General features: G+C 43.7%; 2 protein-coding genes across 3 annotated transcripts in view; one reads left to right on the top strand and one right to left on the bottom strand.

Moving 5' to 3' along the window:
* The window catches only part of LOC8041825 (ATP-dependent 6-phosphofructokinase), a 48,640-nt gene extending 36,232 nt beyond the window's left edge, over window positions 1-12,408 (bottom strand). For both annotated transcript variants that reach the window (XM_029981145.3, XM_029981144.4), the window contains exons 1-6: window positions 11,822-12,408; window positions 6,963-7,114; window positions 4,931-5,120; window positions 2,804-2,969; window positions 1,916-1,960; window positions 1,372-1,480 (exon numbers count right to left, since the gene is read on the bottom strand). In XM_029981145.3, coding sequence (XP_029837005.2) covers window positions 1,372-1,480; window positions 1,916-1,960; window positions 2,804-2,969; window positions 4,931-5,120; window positions 6,963-7,114; window positions 11,822-11,960 — 801 coding nt within the window. In that variant the 5' untranslated portion in view covers window positions 11,961-12,408. The remainder of the gene's footprint in view (window positions 1-1,371; window positions 1,481-1,915; window positions 1,961-2,803; window positions 2,970-4,930; window positions 5,121-6,962; window positions 7,115-11,821) is intronic.
* Window positions 12,409-12,572: 164 nt separating this feature from the next.
* Window positions 12,573-16,316, top strand: LOC8042736 (60S ribosomal protein L19). The gene is made up of 5 exons (XM_029981143.3): window positions 12,573-12,678; window positions 12,967-13,073; window positions 13,585-13,828; window positions 15,343-15,453; window positions 16,135-16,316. The coding sequence occupies exons 1-5, from the start codon at window positions 12,674-12,676 to the stop codon at window positions 16,262-16,264; spliced, it is 597 nt and encodes a 198-aa protein (XP_029837003.1). The 5' UTR covers window positions 12,573-12,673; the 3' UTR covers window positions 16,265-16,316.
* Window positions 16,317-17,880: the final 1,564 nt, after the last annotated feature.

Here is a 17,880-nt window from a genome sequence, read left to right as displayed (position 1 = left end):
TTTCTGTGATTTTTTAGCCAACAGGCACACTTTAGAAGACCTTCACAAATGGCAACAAGCAGAAATACTGCAAAAGGCATACAATTACAGATATTGTAATATACAAAGAATATATAAAAACAATAAACATGAAAACTTTTTTTTTTTTTTTTAGCATTGAGAATAAATGATTGAGATGCAATATGCATCTCGGTAATTTATTTGAGAAATATACCTGAACAAGTATATTGAAATACCAATACGCAAATGCATTTTGCAGATAATAGATATGCCGATACAATAGCACACATTCCCATCAAAATACTCAAAATGTTGAGTTACCTCTAAGAGGGCAGCAGGTGTTGAGTGATACAGGGGCAAAGAGAAGTTGTTACTAATTTTGTTTTACATATACCATCAGAAAAAGAAAGTAAAAACATCCACATTCTGTTGCATTTTAAGAGTAAGAGCTTTTCAAAGAGAATCAGAGGCAAAAGGCTAACAGTTTAGACAATCGTAATTCAGTCAATTCACATGACAATGGCAAGGGCTCTCCCAAAAAGTGGGAATGTCACGAACAAGAGAAAAAGCCGAGGACTGGTATGGCTGGAGTACTTAAAAATGCACCTCGGTCAGTTGTGCCCGGCCGGTGAAATCAACGCATTTCAGATGCAACGGTATGCAGAGCGGAGAGAGGAAAACAATTATGTGCTTTGTTGGTGTCAATGTTTTGTCATGAGAGCATCTTGGTTGCCATCTGATAGTAACATTCGAGATATACTTCACAAGTGCAGATTTGCATTCTCAAGTAACGGGCAACATTTTCGCCGGCTCGGATCCCAACAATAGCAGCAGCACAAAACTGAAGCCGGTCTTTCAGGTAAGCAAACATGCGAAAGCACCCCAAGCAAGTCAAAGGAAAACTGAAAACGATTCCAGGACTTTTTTTTTTCTATTTTCTAAACATTTGTTTGTTTGCCTCTTAGAAGATGCAATGTACGTACTGCACATTTTTGTTTTCCATAATTTTTTTCGACAATGCTTTTTGCAAAGATATAGCAAGTTAAAACTAACAGGAAAAAAAAAAAAGAAACAAGAATTTTGAGAATTTAGGAAAGAATATAAGCAATGTGACACACCCGGCATATGCGAGACCACGAAACGTCATGCACGCATTACTGCTGTACCCCACTAAATATGCCACATTAGCGGTCGGTTCATTCCTTCACTCAACTGATATATGAGGAGACAACAAATCAGCACTTCATATTAGAACTTGGGACAGTAGTGCTTATATCAGTACTCTATCTGTTATATCGCTAATAGTATTAACTTCTCTAAATTCCCTCCAGCATCCCTTTAGGGACAAATTAGGGACAAACGAGAGCCCACCTGCTGCAGCTTCTTGCAGAGCACGGTCGGCCAGTCGCCCTCTGGGGGCCACTCGGGGATGAAGACAAAGTCAGCCTCGCTGGCCAGGGCAGCCACAATGGCCAGGTATCTGGGCAAACAAGATCCAGTTTCCCTCTAACCACGCAGCGTCAGCGCAGTTTCTAGTGTCCCGCACAAACCATTCCACTTTAGGCTCTTTGGGCGGCACCACTTTGGTCAACTCCACCAAGGGTTCTCAAATCTATTGACCTCAAGGAATGCCTACCTCTCTCAATCGATGGTCAAGAAATACCTCAGCATCAAAATCAAAATCCAACCCGAGGTTCTAAATTTTTGGCGGCACATTAAAGTTGCACCTTTTCCAAATTGTATACTTAAAAGAAAGTTTGAAGATATTTTATGCGCACAATAAAGTGCAAGGTGTTATTCGTGAACAGCAGAGAGATGTCCAATAGGGTAGAAGTGGATAGTAGCCTATGTAGGGCCTGCAGCTTGTCAATAGAGGGGACTTCCGAAAAGTATAGAAATACAAAAATCTTCGTACCCACAGTGCCTGCCCATCACCTCCAGAATGAAGGTCCTTTGGTGGCTAGAAACAAAAGTAAAAAAACAAATTAATCATTTGTGGCAGTAGCAAATATGCAAAAAGGGCAGAAAATTAGTATTAAACGAAACTTGTGACTCAGATACAGAAAAAACGCATCGACAAATACAGTTTAGTGAAGCTCAAGTCGAGGCAATACAAACGCACACTGTCTCCCCTCTAGCCTGCCGACATCTGTGACTCCTAACTATACTACATGAACGAATAGTGTGTGGTAACGGACAGTCAGTCCGCTACCACACACTAACAGCAACGCGAAAAAAGCAAGTGATATTGCAGTGGCGTAAAATAAGCTACACATTCCAATTCGTTTGGCGACTCGAGCACTTCTGAATGCATAATCTAAACAATGGCAGCATTATCGTGAACGGCATTTACATACTAATACTGACTCCATAATACGTAAATCAACACTGTGCTCGGCACCAAGAACAAATCTGATGGAAACAAGCACGGAACAACCCACCAAAACCTTTGGTGCCCATTTCCCCCTCCCCCACCTCCTCACCAATCAAGATGGTACAGGGTGCAAGCTTATTACCGTTCATCGGCACATAATAAAAACCCTACACACATGCAATAAAGTTACACTGAACAATACAACTGGCACAAACACAACACTGGACTTTATTTGTATTTAGGTAACTCGGACAAACCCCTGAGAAACCCCAACTTTTACAAGCTAAGTCAGTGCCACAGATGGGCAGATTTGCACGTACGGGAAGTTTCAATGAAATAGTCTCGGACGTAAAAACAAAAACGAGAAATGGCCAGCTTGTTCGAGCCAATAACCGTGCCATGTCCTGTGCGACACATTGGCACACAAACCTTGAGGCAGTCGTCACGATGGCATCGATGGCCTCAATGATGCGGTGCAACGCTGAGTCAGTGCCGATGGTCATATCGGTGCCGCAGAAGTCGTTGTCGATCGACCCCACCATGCCCACAATGTTCAGGTGGGCGCACTGGCTCCTCAGCTCGGGGGAGATGGTGCCTGGTTGCAGATAAAAACGCAACACGAATCAGGATTCTCTTACAGCTGGAAGGGCAACAAAGGCAAAAACTTAATTCAGATGTTGTTGGGAAACTTTAGCGTTTTGGGAAGCAGTTATGCACGAACAAGACTGGAACATGAGAGAATAAAATAGACCTTTAGTCTTTTGCTCAAGAACAATGACTAGGATGCTCATCTGTTAAGGGGAACTCATCTACACCTTCGTATTGAGTTGACGACAAAGTTTTGTTTCATGCCAATAAACATAAAATAAAATCAACTGTTGCCCTCAACAAAAATTTTATACCAATGGTGGCAAGGAAATGTTATTATGTAATACAGTATAGACCACTTACAACGTAACCGCTTATAGTGCAGGACCGGGTATAACGCAGTTTTTTTAAACCACCGGTTTGCCTCCCATAGAACTCCATGTAATTACATACCACTTAAAATGCAGGCGCGCGAAGGGAAATACCGGTTATAGTGCGGTTTCTGGCACAGCCCGCCGACCGCGCCGCCGACTGGAGCAGCGAGCACGCTTCACTGTGCGACACTAGATAACAGCGCTGACGGCGCGAGCCGCAAGCGGCACTTGCGGGGCAAGGAGGTTGCTCGAAGAAGCGGGCAGAAGCGAAGAGAGAGGCTTCAGTTGCCATAGCGACGGAGGGACGCATGCACGTGAACGACACGTGCGTGCATCCCTCCGCTGCGTTGGAAACAAACAACCGCAACGACAGACCAATCGCAGGTCGAGGAGAAGTGTTCGCGCGCGTTGCATGCCGGTCGCGGGCCGGCTGCTTCTATCCGCAAACATGGCGTCGGTTGTGATCGTCGTCGTAGACGGCGTTCATCTCATCAGTCCGCGTAAAAGCGCTATCCTTGACTGTGAATTTTCGTTGTGTGTCGCTATGATAACCCAGCACGTACTAGAAGGGAAGATCCACCTACTCGTGCGGCGATGTCGTGGCGGCGCTCTCAAGACAGCAGAAACGCCCGTGTCGTCGTATTTGTTTACTTCGACTACAGTGGTGATTTCTAAGCATTTGTGTCCTCGAACATCGCCCGGATTTCTTATTTGGCGCATTTCATCCGTGTACTCAAGTTCAAAGTATTACTGGCGCGTACCGTATGAAGGATGCGAATTTTCACGAGAAAAGTGATTAGGGTTAGCAATCCTGAACGCTCGCAACATCCGTCCGCAACCCGTGATGCCGTTAAAAGGCTGCGCCAGACAAAAGCCGCTCATTTCTTTCAAAATGTGTGACACACTTGAGACAGAACTGTACTAGTCTGGTGAAATAAAGACTTTCCTCAAACTAAGCTTTATTTTTCACCTAACATAAAATAAATTCTTTTACAAAGGTAAGTTGTCTCACGGCATGTATTTTGGCCTGAAAAATTTATGTTTTGGTTATAGCGCGGTACCGCTTATAGTGCGGATTTTCGCGACTGCCGCGACATACGTTATATGCGGTCTACACTGTAATCTGTAAAATTTAAGCCTTTCAATGGAAGAAGAAGATCCAATTTTCAAATATTTATGCATAGAAATTTAAAGATTGGCTTTAAGATAAACCCAGCTTAAATACCCACAAAAAAAGGGTGCACATTCATGGCACCACTTTTTATTAGTTTCCACTAATATTGCTACTCATAATATAACCACACACAAAAAGAGGAGACCAGTGTGTCAGCAAAACATTTCTACCACTCTTCACTACTCAAACACAGGAATTGAATAAACAATTCCTCAACTCCACTTTAAGCTCAAGGCCGATTAACGTAAAAAAAAAAAGGAAAAAAAAAACACAACAGACAAAGACAGCATTTTGTGCCTGTTTGTAGTGTGTTTGCTGTTCATTCATTAAAGCCCCATTGCCATCAAACCCCTCAAAAGGACCACTGTGCATCCAGACAACCTAAAGCACCACGCCAGAGATTGAAAGTGCCTAGCCAACCTTTGTCGACCAATTCGTCAAGCAGCGAGCTCCACTCCTGGCGGAAGAGGTTGGCACCAGTGAGCGAGCCATCACCACCAATCACCACCAAGTTGGTGATGCCGTGATTCACCAGGTTGGCAGCCGCCTTCAGGCGGCCCTCACGCTTTCGGAAAGCCGAGCACCGGGCGCTTCCAATCACCGTACCACCCTGAGAAGAGTGTGGACAACAGCCCAGCTGACATCAGAGTGAAAGCACTGTTGTGAACAACCTGCATTTATTTCTTGACACTTTATTCAAATCACAAACATTATAAAAATTAAAAACAAAACAAATTACTTACTCTAATAACACATAAAATTGATGACTTAGTTACTACCTATAACGAAATTTCTTCTTTCTCGTTAGGCATACCACGAACACGGCACTCCTAAAAAGTAACGGAACGATATGACCTTTTCGTTTATGATGTATGTAATCACGTCTGACAGAAGAAATACAGGGTTATTGCAGACAAAGGCAAACATACAAACACATGTACCTGAGTATGCCAAATGCCGCTCTAAGAAAAAGGAAACTGTGACTTTCAATGCAAACATTTTTATTTTCCACACGTCCAATCCACGCATCTCAGAGGGGTTTGTTTATACCTTTGATAAACTTCTTGACCTTGAGGTAGACGAAAACCACCAACTTTTAACACCTTATCAGCTGGAAGCACTCTTCTTTCCAAGATTTCTTCGGTGAAGTAGGTCAACAAAAGTAAAATTTAACCAGATTCAGGCCTAAATTTTGCATTTAGCTAGCATTCTTAATCATAAAAGGTATTCACACGAGGGAGAAATCCCCAGGACATCCCTCACTGCTGTGACTACCTCTTTACCAAAGAAGAAATTTCTGGGAAGCAAAGAAGAGTAAGAACAGAATGGAATGCTGTGTTCAGAGACCCAATGATGTCATAAAATTAAAAAAAAGTTCATTTCTATTTTCTTCAGAATTGCCTTTTAAACAAGGGGTAGATATGTAATGCCACGGTTTAGTACTGGTGCCAGTTTACAAGATAGTGGTATCAACCATCAGGAAAGTGCAAAGGTGGATGAAGCATGGCAAATCGTAAGCGCTGACATCGGTGGTCTAAAAAATTTGAAAAATAAATAAACAGATGAAAGGTTGTTTTGAAGGTATCCAATTGCTTGACAGTTTTAGTCAGTCTTCATGCAATGCAAATCACCATGCATTTCTTTTTTTTGTCAAAAATAAAGCTAAAAAAAGATTCGGTTACGACGTTGCAAGTGATTTCTTACCAGTTCTTCGCACTTATTAAAGCGTCACCAGCAAGCTCGGCAAACCAAGACCGGCAGTGAAGGCCTCGAGCGCACTGTTACAAGGAAGTTGAGGTGCATCGGAACGTGCGGACCTTTGCCACCGCTTTTGTTACGGGAACTTCATGTTCCCCCATGATTCTGCCCACAATGGGTGGCAGCGGTTTTGCCACCCACCAGACGGGCCGACTGCCCAACTCTTCAACGTCCAGCCTGCCTTTATATTTTGCCTCCGCCAGACAAGACAATGCCAAATTTGAAAATGCACAATGCCCCAGATTTCTGTGTTTGGCAAACTTGCATGGCACAATGCAATAAAACTGCATAATTGCCATGAACAAAAGTCACTGTTGCGCAACGCAGCAAAGAAAGTGCAAAAAAGACCAAAGTTGTGGCAATCGCCCCCTGCTGCTCAGCAAACTGAGACCAGTCTTTTTACAAAACAAACTACCATGTATCTTTTTTTTTTTTAATTAGGTTAAAAAGAGATCCAGTTATGACCTTGCCTTGCAAGTGATATTTTAACAGTTCTTCGTGCTTATTAAAGCGTCACCAACAAGTTCAGCAAGCCGAGATCCAGCAATGAAGGCCTCGAGCGTATTATTCCAAGGAAGTTGGAAATTGTCAGATGTCTACATCTCAAAAATATCTGGGGAAAACCTTAAGGTCCCCATAGACACCTCTGCCACACATTTGACGTCCCCTCCCCCCGAACGCGGTGAGAGGTCACCTTGTGTATGATGCCCGACACGCTGACCCAGGTGGCCTCGACGATGTAGTCCCCGCCGTCCACCATGCCCTGGTAGCCCTCCTTGATGAAGAACACTCGGGCACCCGTGTACAGGCCCATGCGGACCACGGCACGCACTGCTGCATTCATGCCTGCACCGGGAAGAATGGCACAAAGACAACTAAAAACACAACATTTTTTTCTTTCCTTTTCGAAATTTCGAAATGATGCATAGATTATGTGCAGCCACCATTAGTTGGTCATACACTATGAGCTCGCATTGGACATGAGTGCTTCGTCAGCATTCGGAGTGTACCCGGATCGAAATGCATTCCCACACGAGTGCTGCGTCAGTGTTCGGCGCAAACTCAGAACTAATCACGGGCTTCATGCAGGAAGCAATGAGACCAACTAATGATGACTGCGCATAATCTATGTGTTATTTCACAATTTCGGAAAGGGCCTATAGGTACATCACAAAAACACAGTCCACCAAAGAATTACTTCCCAGTGTTCTGCTTCCACAAGTTGTTTTGAAGTAACGTGACATGTTTCTATTTCGGGTCATTGCGCCGAAATACCAGAATTGCTCATAACTAAAAATGTTTCTCGCAACACAAATATTGCTCCAATAACTTTTTTTTTTTTTTTTTTGGCAAGTTAGTTTTATGACAAATGTGTCTAATTCAAGAGCTTAACAAAAAAAAGTTATTTTTGGAGTATGATACCCATTTTTTGTGGCTTCTAAAAAGCTGCTAATACGTTAATTGAAAAATGAAAGAAAAAGTGGCACAGCCACGTGATTTCTGGTATCTTTCACCCCTTCTATATTTCTTCTTCCTCCCCAGTCCAGTTTCAGTTTCGAGCAGTTGCGTTTTTTTACTTTATTAAAAATATATGTGACACTGTAGCAAAATATTGATTGGGAAGTCTTTTGACACCATAATAAAATGCCTAGCAAAAAATTTAAAAAAAAATTGGGGGGTGTCAGTGTTCTTTTAAATCAAACTCCAGAAAGCCACACATTTTGTTTCAATTATCAAATGTTTGAATGATCAGAAATTGATGCAAACATAATGCAAGATAAAATTATGATTTTCCATATGGTGCATACAAAACAGGTATTTGAGGATTTCCCCCACATAGGCCTCCTAATCATAAGCGGGTATGCCACATATGAAACATTTTTCAAATGTATGACATAAGTTTATTCATCTCTCAAAAATGTTGTTTATCATGGACTGTTTAGAAACCTCACAACAACTCAAAACAAAACTAAGTTTGTTCATCCGGCCAATTAGTTGTCTAATGTGAACTATTAAGAAGGGGACACGAGCAATGAAAACGGGTACCACGCGGCAGTTTTCATAGCAATTTGTGCAGACGCTGTGACGTGGACCTATGCCTTGCCGCCACATTGCAGCATCCGCGGAAGTTGCAATGGAAATTTCCGCGTGGTGCCCGTTTACATAGATAACTCTTGTGTGCCCTGCTTGAGCCCCCGTTGAGTGCGCTTCTCCCCCCCAGCACCGGTGAACTGCAGAGAAGCAACACTATCGGAAGCAAGCTCCGCGGGTGTTGCCTCTCTGCAGTGCACCGGTGCTCGGAAAGAAGCGGATACAATGGGGCCGTGAGAACAAAAAGTATGAATTAAAGGCCGACAAAAAAACCTCGGTCTTTTGCATTAAAAACATAGCGGGACAACCAAAATTTTGAAATTTGTTTGAGTTAAGCAGAAGTATGAAATATCCAAGTTTGAATTATCGCGAGCCTACTGTATACTGTGTAAGGTCTGTGTGCCTTTGAGGTGCGGGAAAGCTGGTTTAATAATAATAATAATTTTTCATTTAAGTGCCCAAAAATAATCAAAAGGGCTTTTAAATTACGGTACAATTCCACAAAAACACCCTCAAAAGAAAACAATATACATGATCACACTCACACATGCTATCACAAAAACAGTACAAAACAGAAAAATGAAAATTAGTAAAGAGTGAATTATTTGACAGGTGAACACTATAAGTAAGAAACCAAAAATATGCATGATCACACTCAACATGCTAACATAAAAAAGTACAACACAAAAATTAAAAATAGGGAGTAAAGAGCAAGTTATTCAATAGGTGACAAAGCTCGGAGGTGGATACACAGATGTCGAAATCCTGAGTGGCTACACTGTTATAAAGCAACTGGATCCGAGAAAAAGGTAGAATGTTGCATGGTGAATGAATATAAAACTTGGACAAAAGTAAAAGAGAATATTTTTCTAGCAAATATTCATAACCATAATAAATATGCCATTCTAAATACCTGTCATAAACTATATTATTTTTTTAATTCGAAGCCGCAGGCTAGCAGTACCACTGTTAGCCTGGGGTTTCGAATGTGCATCACGCGGTAGAGAAATACAGGATCGCATGCTGGCACGATGCTCATCCAGATCGGAACAGGCAGGGGTGGGGATTGAACCCAGGGTCACTGGGTTCTGCAGCACAAGATCTGGCTCCACGTGCTCCAAGTTCCGATGCACCAATGCACTCGGCCACCGATCCCTTGAAGTCTACACAAACGTCTCACTGCGTGCAGAGACAGGGCTTCACAGTGCGCTAGGTTTGTTTGTTTGCTCTCGCAATGAGGTACGCCAAATTAGCCTTGTCAGAAGAGATGTACAAACGTCGCACCTTTTTTTCCTCCTCTTCTCACACCCCTGCAACACTCCTTCAACTCATTCCATAAAGGCTTTGCTGCGGGGGTTGGTGTCAATGCACCGTATAGCTGCTGTGTACGGCGAGACTGATCCTTTGTGTTTGCCATGGATTGCACCGCAGGAGTTCATGACTAGTTTCACACCTCGTAACGCGTTCGGCGACACTAACAAGACACTTCCCTATCGTGATGTCTGCACCGATACGATTTCAAAGGGTGGAGAAAGAAAGAGGCCAAAATAAATTATGTTGTGATCTAACTTCTGCACTAAATCACTCCAACATTGCAAAACTTGTTTACCTTTGAGCCATTTTTGGGGCCTTTCTCCCATTTCATTTTTGGGTACAAGAAAACAAAAATGTTGTATTTCGAGGACAACCATCCATCTTCACTACATCAATGTTACTGCCATTTGTAAACGCTGCTTCAAAAGGGAAGGAAGATCACCAAATACAGAAGAATGCTCACTGACTCATTGAAAGGTCACTTGCACATTCGCTCGAAATAAACATTTCACCGCTTTGATTTTGACTGCTGCCTACTGTCCGCAACTGTCTCACTCCGTCTCCATTTACCCCCCTGTCGCCGAACCATTCCCCGGACACTTCCCACACCACTGCAACCGGAACACTGAAATGCATCTGGATTGTCCCTATGTAGAAAGCGGCGAGTCTGCAGGAAGTCTCATATTTCTATACCTTGAGATCCTCGCAAGTAACTTGTGCACTGTAGCAGTTCACTACAGCGGTACTGGACAGTCCTGTCCCGTTTGTGACATCTCTCAAGGTTGGAGGCACACGTCACAGAAGTCTGGAGCAGATCTTTATAAATACCACGCAGAAGCATTCCATCTAATAAACCAATGTATAATAATATCTGTACTAACTTGACAGGGAACGTTGGGAATAATGAAACCATGTATTATGACGGGGCACGCGCCACAATGTCGGTGCCATTTTGATGGAGCACGTAAGATTATCAATACATGTAGTGAAGGGGGAAGTCGAAAGAAGAAAATTATTTGGATGGGGGACTTCTGAAAAATTAAACTGAAGGAGTTTTTAAAGAATGACATTACCTATGCATGTAAAAAAAAATCAGATCCATCTATTCTGACGGGGTATGTCAGAATAGTTTTGGTATTCTATTTCCATAGAATAAAGAAAAAATTTGAGTTTTTTCATCTGTTATGAGAGGCCCTCCAGTATGCAAGAAACTCAGCGGAGCGACTCAAATGTACGAAGTGCGTACACCAATGAATGGAGAAACATTGTGAAGATTAAGCCAATTGAGGGCGGAAAAGACCGATCACAAGGACTGCATTGGGACGCGCGCACCCCACTTCGAGTGCTGCCAGGGGTCATTTCCCAAGGTGAACTGTCACGCCAAGTGCCAAAAAGGAAGCAACGCAAAAAATACTCCATCTTTTTAAAGGACACAGAGAGAGAGAGTCAGACAATACTTCACTTTGCCTATCTGGTACGGTTTACCGGCGAGTCCAGTTCGCTTCCGCGATAATTAAGCAGCAACGGATAACCCGAGATAGGAACGCCAAGAGACAGAGGATTTCGTCGGCTCCTTTTATCGAAGCGGTTAAAGTAGTAACTTAAAAAAAAATTAAAAAAAACGTAGTCGTTGGCTTATGGCAGCGTGGCCACGAGTCATTGTGTCATTCTGTGAATGTTTAAGTTGTTTTTAAAGTTCAAAAGAGCTCGAAACACGTGTGTATAGTACCACGGAAATTTGCCGACTTGCATTCCTCTGGAGTAAAATAATAAAAGAGCGCCGTGTTTCTTGAGATTATTCGCTGTGAGATGGTGTATTTGGGAAACACCGTAACTTAGGACACTGCATGCGTTAACTGCGAGAAAGCCCAGTGGAAAAAATCGTTGACAGTAAACGGAGCTGCTGCTTTTCTTCCAACACGCAACGTCGTGCGACCGACATTTCGGAATGCGGTCGCTTTAAAATGAAAATACAGCAGTCGCTAATTTGCGCGAGCATTCGAATATACACGCCAACAGATTCACAAATCAAACAAACCACCCGATCTTGTAGAACACCATTGACTATAGCTGTCAACCGACAATGCGCAGCGACTGCCATAAACCGACCGGCAAGACTTTTTTCTTTTTTTCTTACTAAGCACTCACCTTGCGAATCACCTCCGCTGGTGAACACGGCGATCACTTTTCCCTTCTGCATGCCCTGGGTGACTCTGGAGATAGTCTCTTGGGCCTGAATTTGCTCGACGCTCGGGCCTGAAGACGCCCTGAGGATCGCTTCCGACATCTTCGCTTGCACACCGGGACCTCGGGCCCTTACGGACAAGATCGAAGAATACGTGCGGAGAAAGGGCCGACGAGGGGAAACACACCCCGGAGTATTTAGGGATCGCAACGGTGCCTCTTTTTAAGGGACAGCCTTGCGACCCTGCTACCGTCCTTTGCGACCTTCACCTCTCGGCCAGTCTCGGCTCTCAGATGAAGAATCTTTTTGTTGTGTTCGGTACTTTCGGAATGGGTATGGCGTGTTCGTTTCGCAAAACTTACATTTATGAAGTCAAGCGTTTTGACTCTCAACAGATGTTTACTATCAGGTGCTAGAGCAAAGCATGCATCGATTATTATAATACTGGCAGATTAAAAACATAATAAAAAATTGGTTTCTATTTTATGCTAAATTAAAAGAACTGTAAACTATTTTATACACAAATATTTGAGGAAATGAGTGGTGGCCTAGCGGGAAATAGCCTAAACTAGACGCGGAATGATACACAAATTAGAAATTTGTTTTCCTGCATTACGCGTTGATATTTTATGTTTTTATTAAATTTTAATAATATAAACATATAAAACTAATTTAAATAAGTAATATAAAAAATATAATGTTAAATGAACGCATAACTTGCGTAGTAGAAACGCACTATTTTTAGCGCGGTCTACGACGCTCCTGTCCGCATCACTACCCTTCCTTTCAGGCTAGCTCGTGGTGGAGCCGTGAACATGAGGTAACTTGTGTGCGTCGTTTTTCGTCGTGCAATGTCAAATTAATTTGATTTCAATCCGACAACATGTTGCATGCATTCCCCAAAGTTTAATAATGATCTGACCAGTTGCGACTTCGGTCAAAATTGGCAGTTTAAGCGAACTTCGTCGCCCATCAAGATACGTGGCTGGGAGTTAGGCCTAGCCATCCCTCGCACATTTCTTACGCCGGGCATGCCGTGACATGACTGCGAGTTGTCGCAATGAAGCTAATCGCTACGTCGTTTTGTTTTCCGTTTGTCTTTTCTTAGTACCCTACGTCTACAGAAACGGCTCGCCGCCGCCGTTCTCAAGTGCGGACGCAAGAAGGTTTGGTTGGATCCTAACGAGACCAACGAAATCGCCAACTCCAACTCCCGTAAGTTGAGATTGATTTGTCCTCTTAATCTTGAGGTTTGCCTTGCATCGGTGTTCGTTTAAAAGCAGTCTGCTTCATCACTGGGTTTGTGAAAGTTCGTTGCACGTATGCCGTGGTTTTGTTTTGAAGCAGGCATTTATCCAAGTTTCTATCGTTAAACGATTATAAAGAGGAGTGCTAAGCACACAAATACAAGCCGAGAATATAACATTGGTTTGGTGTAACCTGCAAAAGGTCGGCTGTTTAGCACGTGCGACTTGACGTTTGAATATAACGGGTCTCAATATCAAGCCAGTGAATGACTTGTTTCATATGATGTGAGTTTTAAGAATTAGTCTCAACTCGCGCGGTATTAAACCAGAAATTTGTTCCGTATTTATGATAACACAGGGAGCGTGTCAATGAATGCACAACTGTAGATCAGGAAGAGAACAGCATAGCGACATTGGCAGAACGTCGAAAACTGCACACCGTTGTCAGCTGAAACACGCTCAATTGGGATGGTGTGCAGGTCAGAACATTCGCAAGCTCATCAAGGACGGTCTGATCATCCGTAAGCCCGTGGCGGTGCACTCTCGCGCCCGTGTCCGCAAGAATGCCGAGGCCCGCCGCAAGGGACGTCACTGCGGTCCTGGCAAGAGGAAGGGTACCGCCAACGCTCGTATGCCCCAGAAGGTTGTCTGGATCCGGAGAATGCGAGTGCTCCGGCGACTCCTCAAAAAGTACAGGGAAGCCAAGAAGATCGACAAGCACCTGTGAGTAGCTCTCAAAATAGCAAGTGAGACAATTTACCGTGCTGCCAGGCATTCTGCACCCTGTGTTTTCTCATACATCAGATCCTGCCCTCCCAAACACCTATACTCGGTTTCAGCCTAGCTCCAAGCGTGGCTAAATCTATGGGTGGCCAGGGCCAATCTAACGCCGGCAATAGGGTGCAACTTCGTATATCACTGCACACGGAATCTGCACGGAGATGAGGAATCATCGAAGATAGACATTTTGTTTTCTACATGACTAAAATGTCATTTCGCGTCCTAGAATAAAACTCCGGTTCAGTGCAGTGGCTGCTGGGCTTCATGGAGGGCCGTGGCTGGAACACAGGAGTTGGTAACGTTCGGTGCCCATGAGCTCTGCCGCTGTGCAGTCCAGAGCCCACGGAAAATGCAGGTTGAGTGAGCTCTCTAGGTAGACTACCGCCCTGTCTCTGATGTCAAGCAAAGCAGCACGCTCTCCGCAAACGTATAACAGCAACGAAAGCTTACCACGCTCCTCCAGTCATAGTGGAACACACAGTTTCTCGGCGCTCCACCGACACTGCATGGTTTTGCCTCTGACCGCCGCCTCGACACCTGATTTTGACCCGTTTTTCATCGGAGAGCGTTTCTCGGCGCTGCCGTCGGTAGATAGTTTTCGTTAATTTCCCAATACCTGTTAGCTCCGGTGTTCGTTTAACAACTTTGAGTACTATGGCAGTCTGGAACTCTTGACAAAGAAGAGTGCACATTCATCACAATCTCGTGACTGACACTGAAACATGCCTTTCTTCTTATCTTGCGTTGTCGGTAGACATTAGGAAAGCCGAAAGATGTCCAGCAACTTGGCGAGGAAAGCGTAAAACTTGAAGCCCACGATTCGGCCATTGAGAAGACGAAAAAGAAAATAGGAAAAAACGTGTAGTAGCTGCATCAGTGTTATCAGCAGATGAGCGAGTGTGTTACGTCAAAGCATCTTCATTACTATATTATGACGAATGTGGAACGTAATTTAATTTTTTTTTATAATTCTTTGTAGGACACAACTAGAAAATTGTCCAATGTTTGCACAAGAACAAAGTATTTGAAGAATTTTACTTTTTTGCGAATTACTTTGTAATGTGTACGAACACTCTTTTCGAAGTGGTGAACCATCCCCAGCCTTTGGCTGCTTTGGAGCGAAGCTGAAACGAGGTAAAGCACATGTTCTTTAGCTTTCCTGTCTCAAGGAACCCCTCCTGTTCTCAGCTTTGATACGGGTGCAGTGAAGTAGTTCGGGGGTCTGCAGGGCTTGTAAACAATAAGAAACATACCAGAGACTGTTTCTCATTATGCTTTGAGGGGTGGCGGTTAAACTGGGAAAACACTTAGGTGCAGTTTGAGAGCCGATGACCTAACAGGCTATTTGTTCATCTATTCGTCTAAGCTCTTCAGTGCATGTATTTTGTCACTGGCAGAAAGTGTGGTATGACTTTCCCCCGTGTTTGAACCATGGCACTTGCCTGCGGCTTCTGTAGGTACCATGACCTGTACTTGAAGGCCAAGGGCAATGTGTTCAAGAACAAGCGTGTCCTCATGGAGTACATCCACAAGAAGAAGGCCGAGAAGACCAGGAACAAGCAGCTCAAGTAAGTCTCCCTCCACTCTTCTGCAAGAGGCATTCACAGAAGCAAATAAATGTGTGGTTGCACATGGAGTTTCATTAACTTGTTGCACGAGATAAATTTTTGTGCATTGCAATGATAAAAACTATTGGCGAGGAGATTAAACGGTTGGGGGCACTTTGTTCAGCTTGTTTTTTTACAGAGCTTGGTGTTTGTGCAATGCAAGGCCTGCAGCTGGATTCTTTATGTCATTCTCCTCTTTTGCGATAGGGGCAGTGTTCGGCAGGGATTAGTGTTCAAGTGGCACTACACTGATCAGACACGAACCCCATTGGAACGCTGATGCAGCGTTTTGCTATGTCAGCAGAGTGCTGCTTCAGAAATTCCAACAAATAATTCAGGTCGTTCTCCCTGTGGGTTTAGTTGACATCTTAGCTGCTAGGATTGTGACGGTTGGATCTCGTTGCCAGTAGTCAGTTGCAGGTTGTGTAGCAGGGTACGCCCCTCCCACAAAGCTCTACTTGCCATGAGTGTCTTTTCCTTCTCCAGCATTTGCTCTGCTAAAGTGGAAAGAATGGAGGGCTTTGTGGGAGGAACTTGTCTTGCTATTCTTGATTTATGTCTAGTGTGTGCTGGCCTTTGCAGTTTAGCAGCGGAACGAATTGCTAATCTGCTGTTGTGGTTTGTTTTTCTTGCACCGTGCAGCGACCAGGCCGAAGCGAGGAGGCTGAAGGTGCGCGAGGCCCGCAACCGGAGGGAGGAGAGGAAGCAGCAGAAGAAGGCCGAGATGCTGCTCACCCTCCAGAAGGAAGAGGCTGCGGCCGTCAAGAAGTGAAGCTGCCCTGGTATCCCCTACATGTAATAAAAAAAAAATCCTGGAGTGTGAACGGACACTACTTTATTTGGTGGTTGTGTTCAACTGGGTGTCACTAAAGCCCCTCGATGTGTTTGCGTTTGTCTTGCAAGTAGCGTCAAATGTGCCAGTGCACGAAACCCGTGTCTCGAGCAACCCTTGGAAGCAAATGGAGGCGCAGCACTGAAATAACCGGCCCTTGGAAGCGAATGGCGGCGGAGCACCCGCTCATGGCACGTGTCTTGCGCGTTCCGACAACAATGATTGGCGGTACTTGAAAGCGTGAATTTTATCAAGGGACTTTAGGTGTCACTGGGTCCTTGGGGCAATCTCTGACCCAGGACTAAGCATGCTCCCAGTTTGGTATCTAGATAAACTACCCAAGAAAGAGCTGGTATTTCACCTTATGATGGACAAGCCGTCTAGAAGAATCCAATACCAAGGCGTGCCGGTACACCCTTCGGTAAATGTGTGATACGTGAGGTGTGTAGTCTCGTGATAGGTTTACAATGTTTGATTGACTGAGATGACTGTCTGCTGCAGTCCATCGTGAAGTAAGATGTAGTCTTGAAGGTAAACATTTTTCGACAGAGGCCTGCCTGGTGGGGTGAAATGACTGAATTAAAAGAATTCTCCAACCACAATACCGTATAACGAAGTCCTGACGTTTCGAAACTTACTGGGCTCCATCAGGGGTGGGTCAGCTACAGTTTCAACCTCTGTCTTTGTAAATGAGAAAACACTTTTCCTCTTTTTAAGTAGGTGGCGTTTTGGTCACTTTTTTGTAACGTGACGTAAACCTTGCGCGTACACAGAAGGCAAGGCACTTTGGGATCTCTTGATGTTTCCTGGGATTTGGCTCCGTGTCAATCACGTGCGCATGTGAGAAGTCAATCCGATGGTCACGCGCTTTGCGGTGTTCAGCAACTGTGCTGCGTTTCTCTTGAAGTTACGCACATCGTTCTTGTGCTAGCGCATTCTTTTGTGGAAGTTTTTACAGCAAAGCTGTTGAGGTGCAACCTCACCGTGCATGATGTTTTGATGCTTTTTTGATGGTATAACTTTTGTTTCTGTGTTTTTCAACGATCTCGGTATTATGATTATTTTTAGTTAATTATTCAGCCTTTAACAGACCACAGTCTAATATTGAAAAAAATTATTTCTCGAGTTATAACGTTCCGTCGTCCACAATATTTTACGTGAGTGTTCAGTTGGATATAATGAATTAAAAAAGTAAGCAACGAACTGTACAGATAGTGTATATTTTAAAATAAAAAATAAAGTTTAAAATGGTATTATTTCATGGTGCTACAAAAACAATCGCGTGAACTAATCAAAATTACGAGACATTAAATTACTAAGCATCCTTCGATATTACATTTTCCAGAACTTCCATATTGATATATTGCACGTTAAGAATTTTATTAGACCTCAAACTTTTACCATTCAGTTACAACAGATTGCAGTTTCTTAATATCAACTACAGATGGCGAAACGTGTTCAAGAATAGCTTCATGTGCATTTTCCGTCGTGTGCCGCTTGGAACGCCACGTGAAAGACAGAAAAAGTAAGAAAAAGCGGCAGATGTCAGGGTGTCA

The sequence above is a fragment of the Ixodes scapularis genome, unplaced genomic scaffold (genome assembly GCF_016920785.2).
Source record: "Ixodes scapularis isolate PalLabHiFi unplaced genomic scaffold, ASM1692078v2 PGA_scaffold7__128_contigs__length_106722199, whole genome shotgun sequence".
NCBI lineage: Eukaryota > Metazoa > Arthropoda > Arachnida > Ixodida > Ixodidae > Ixodes > Ixodes scapularis.
Note: the sequence above shows the minus strand (reverse complement) of the source record. Positions and strands in the feature narration are given on the sequence as shown.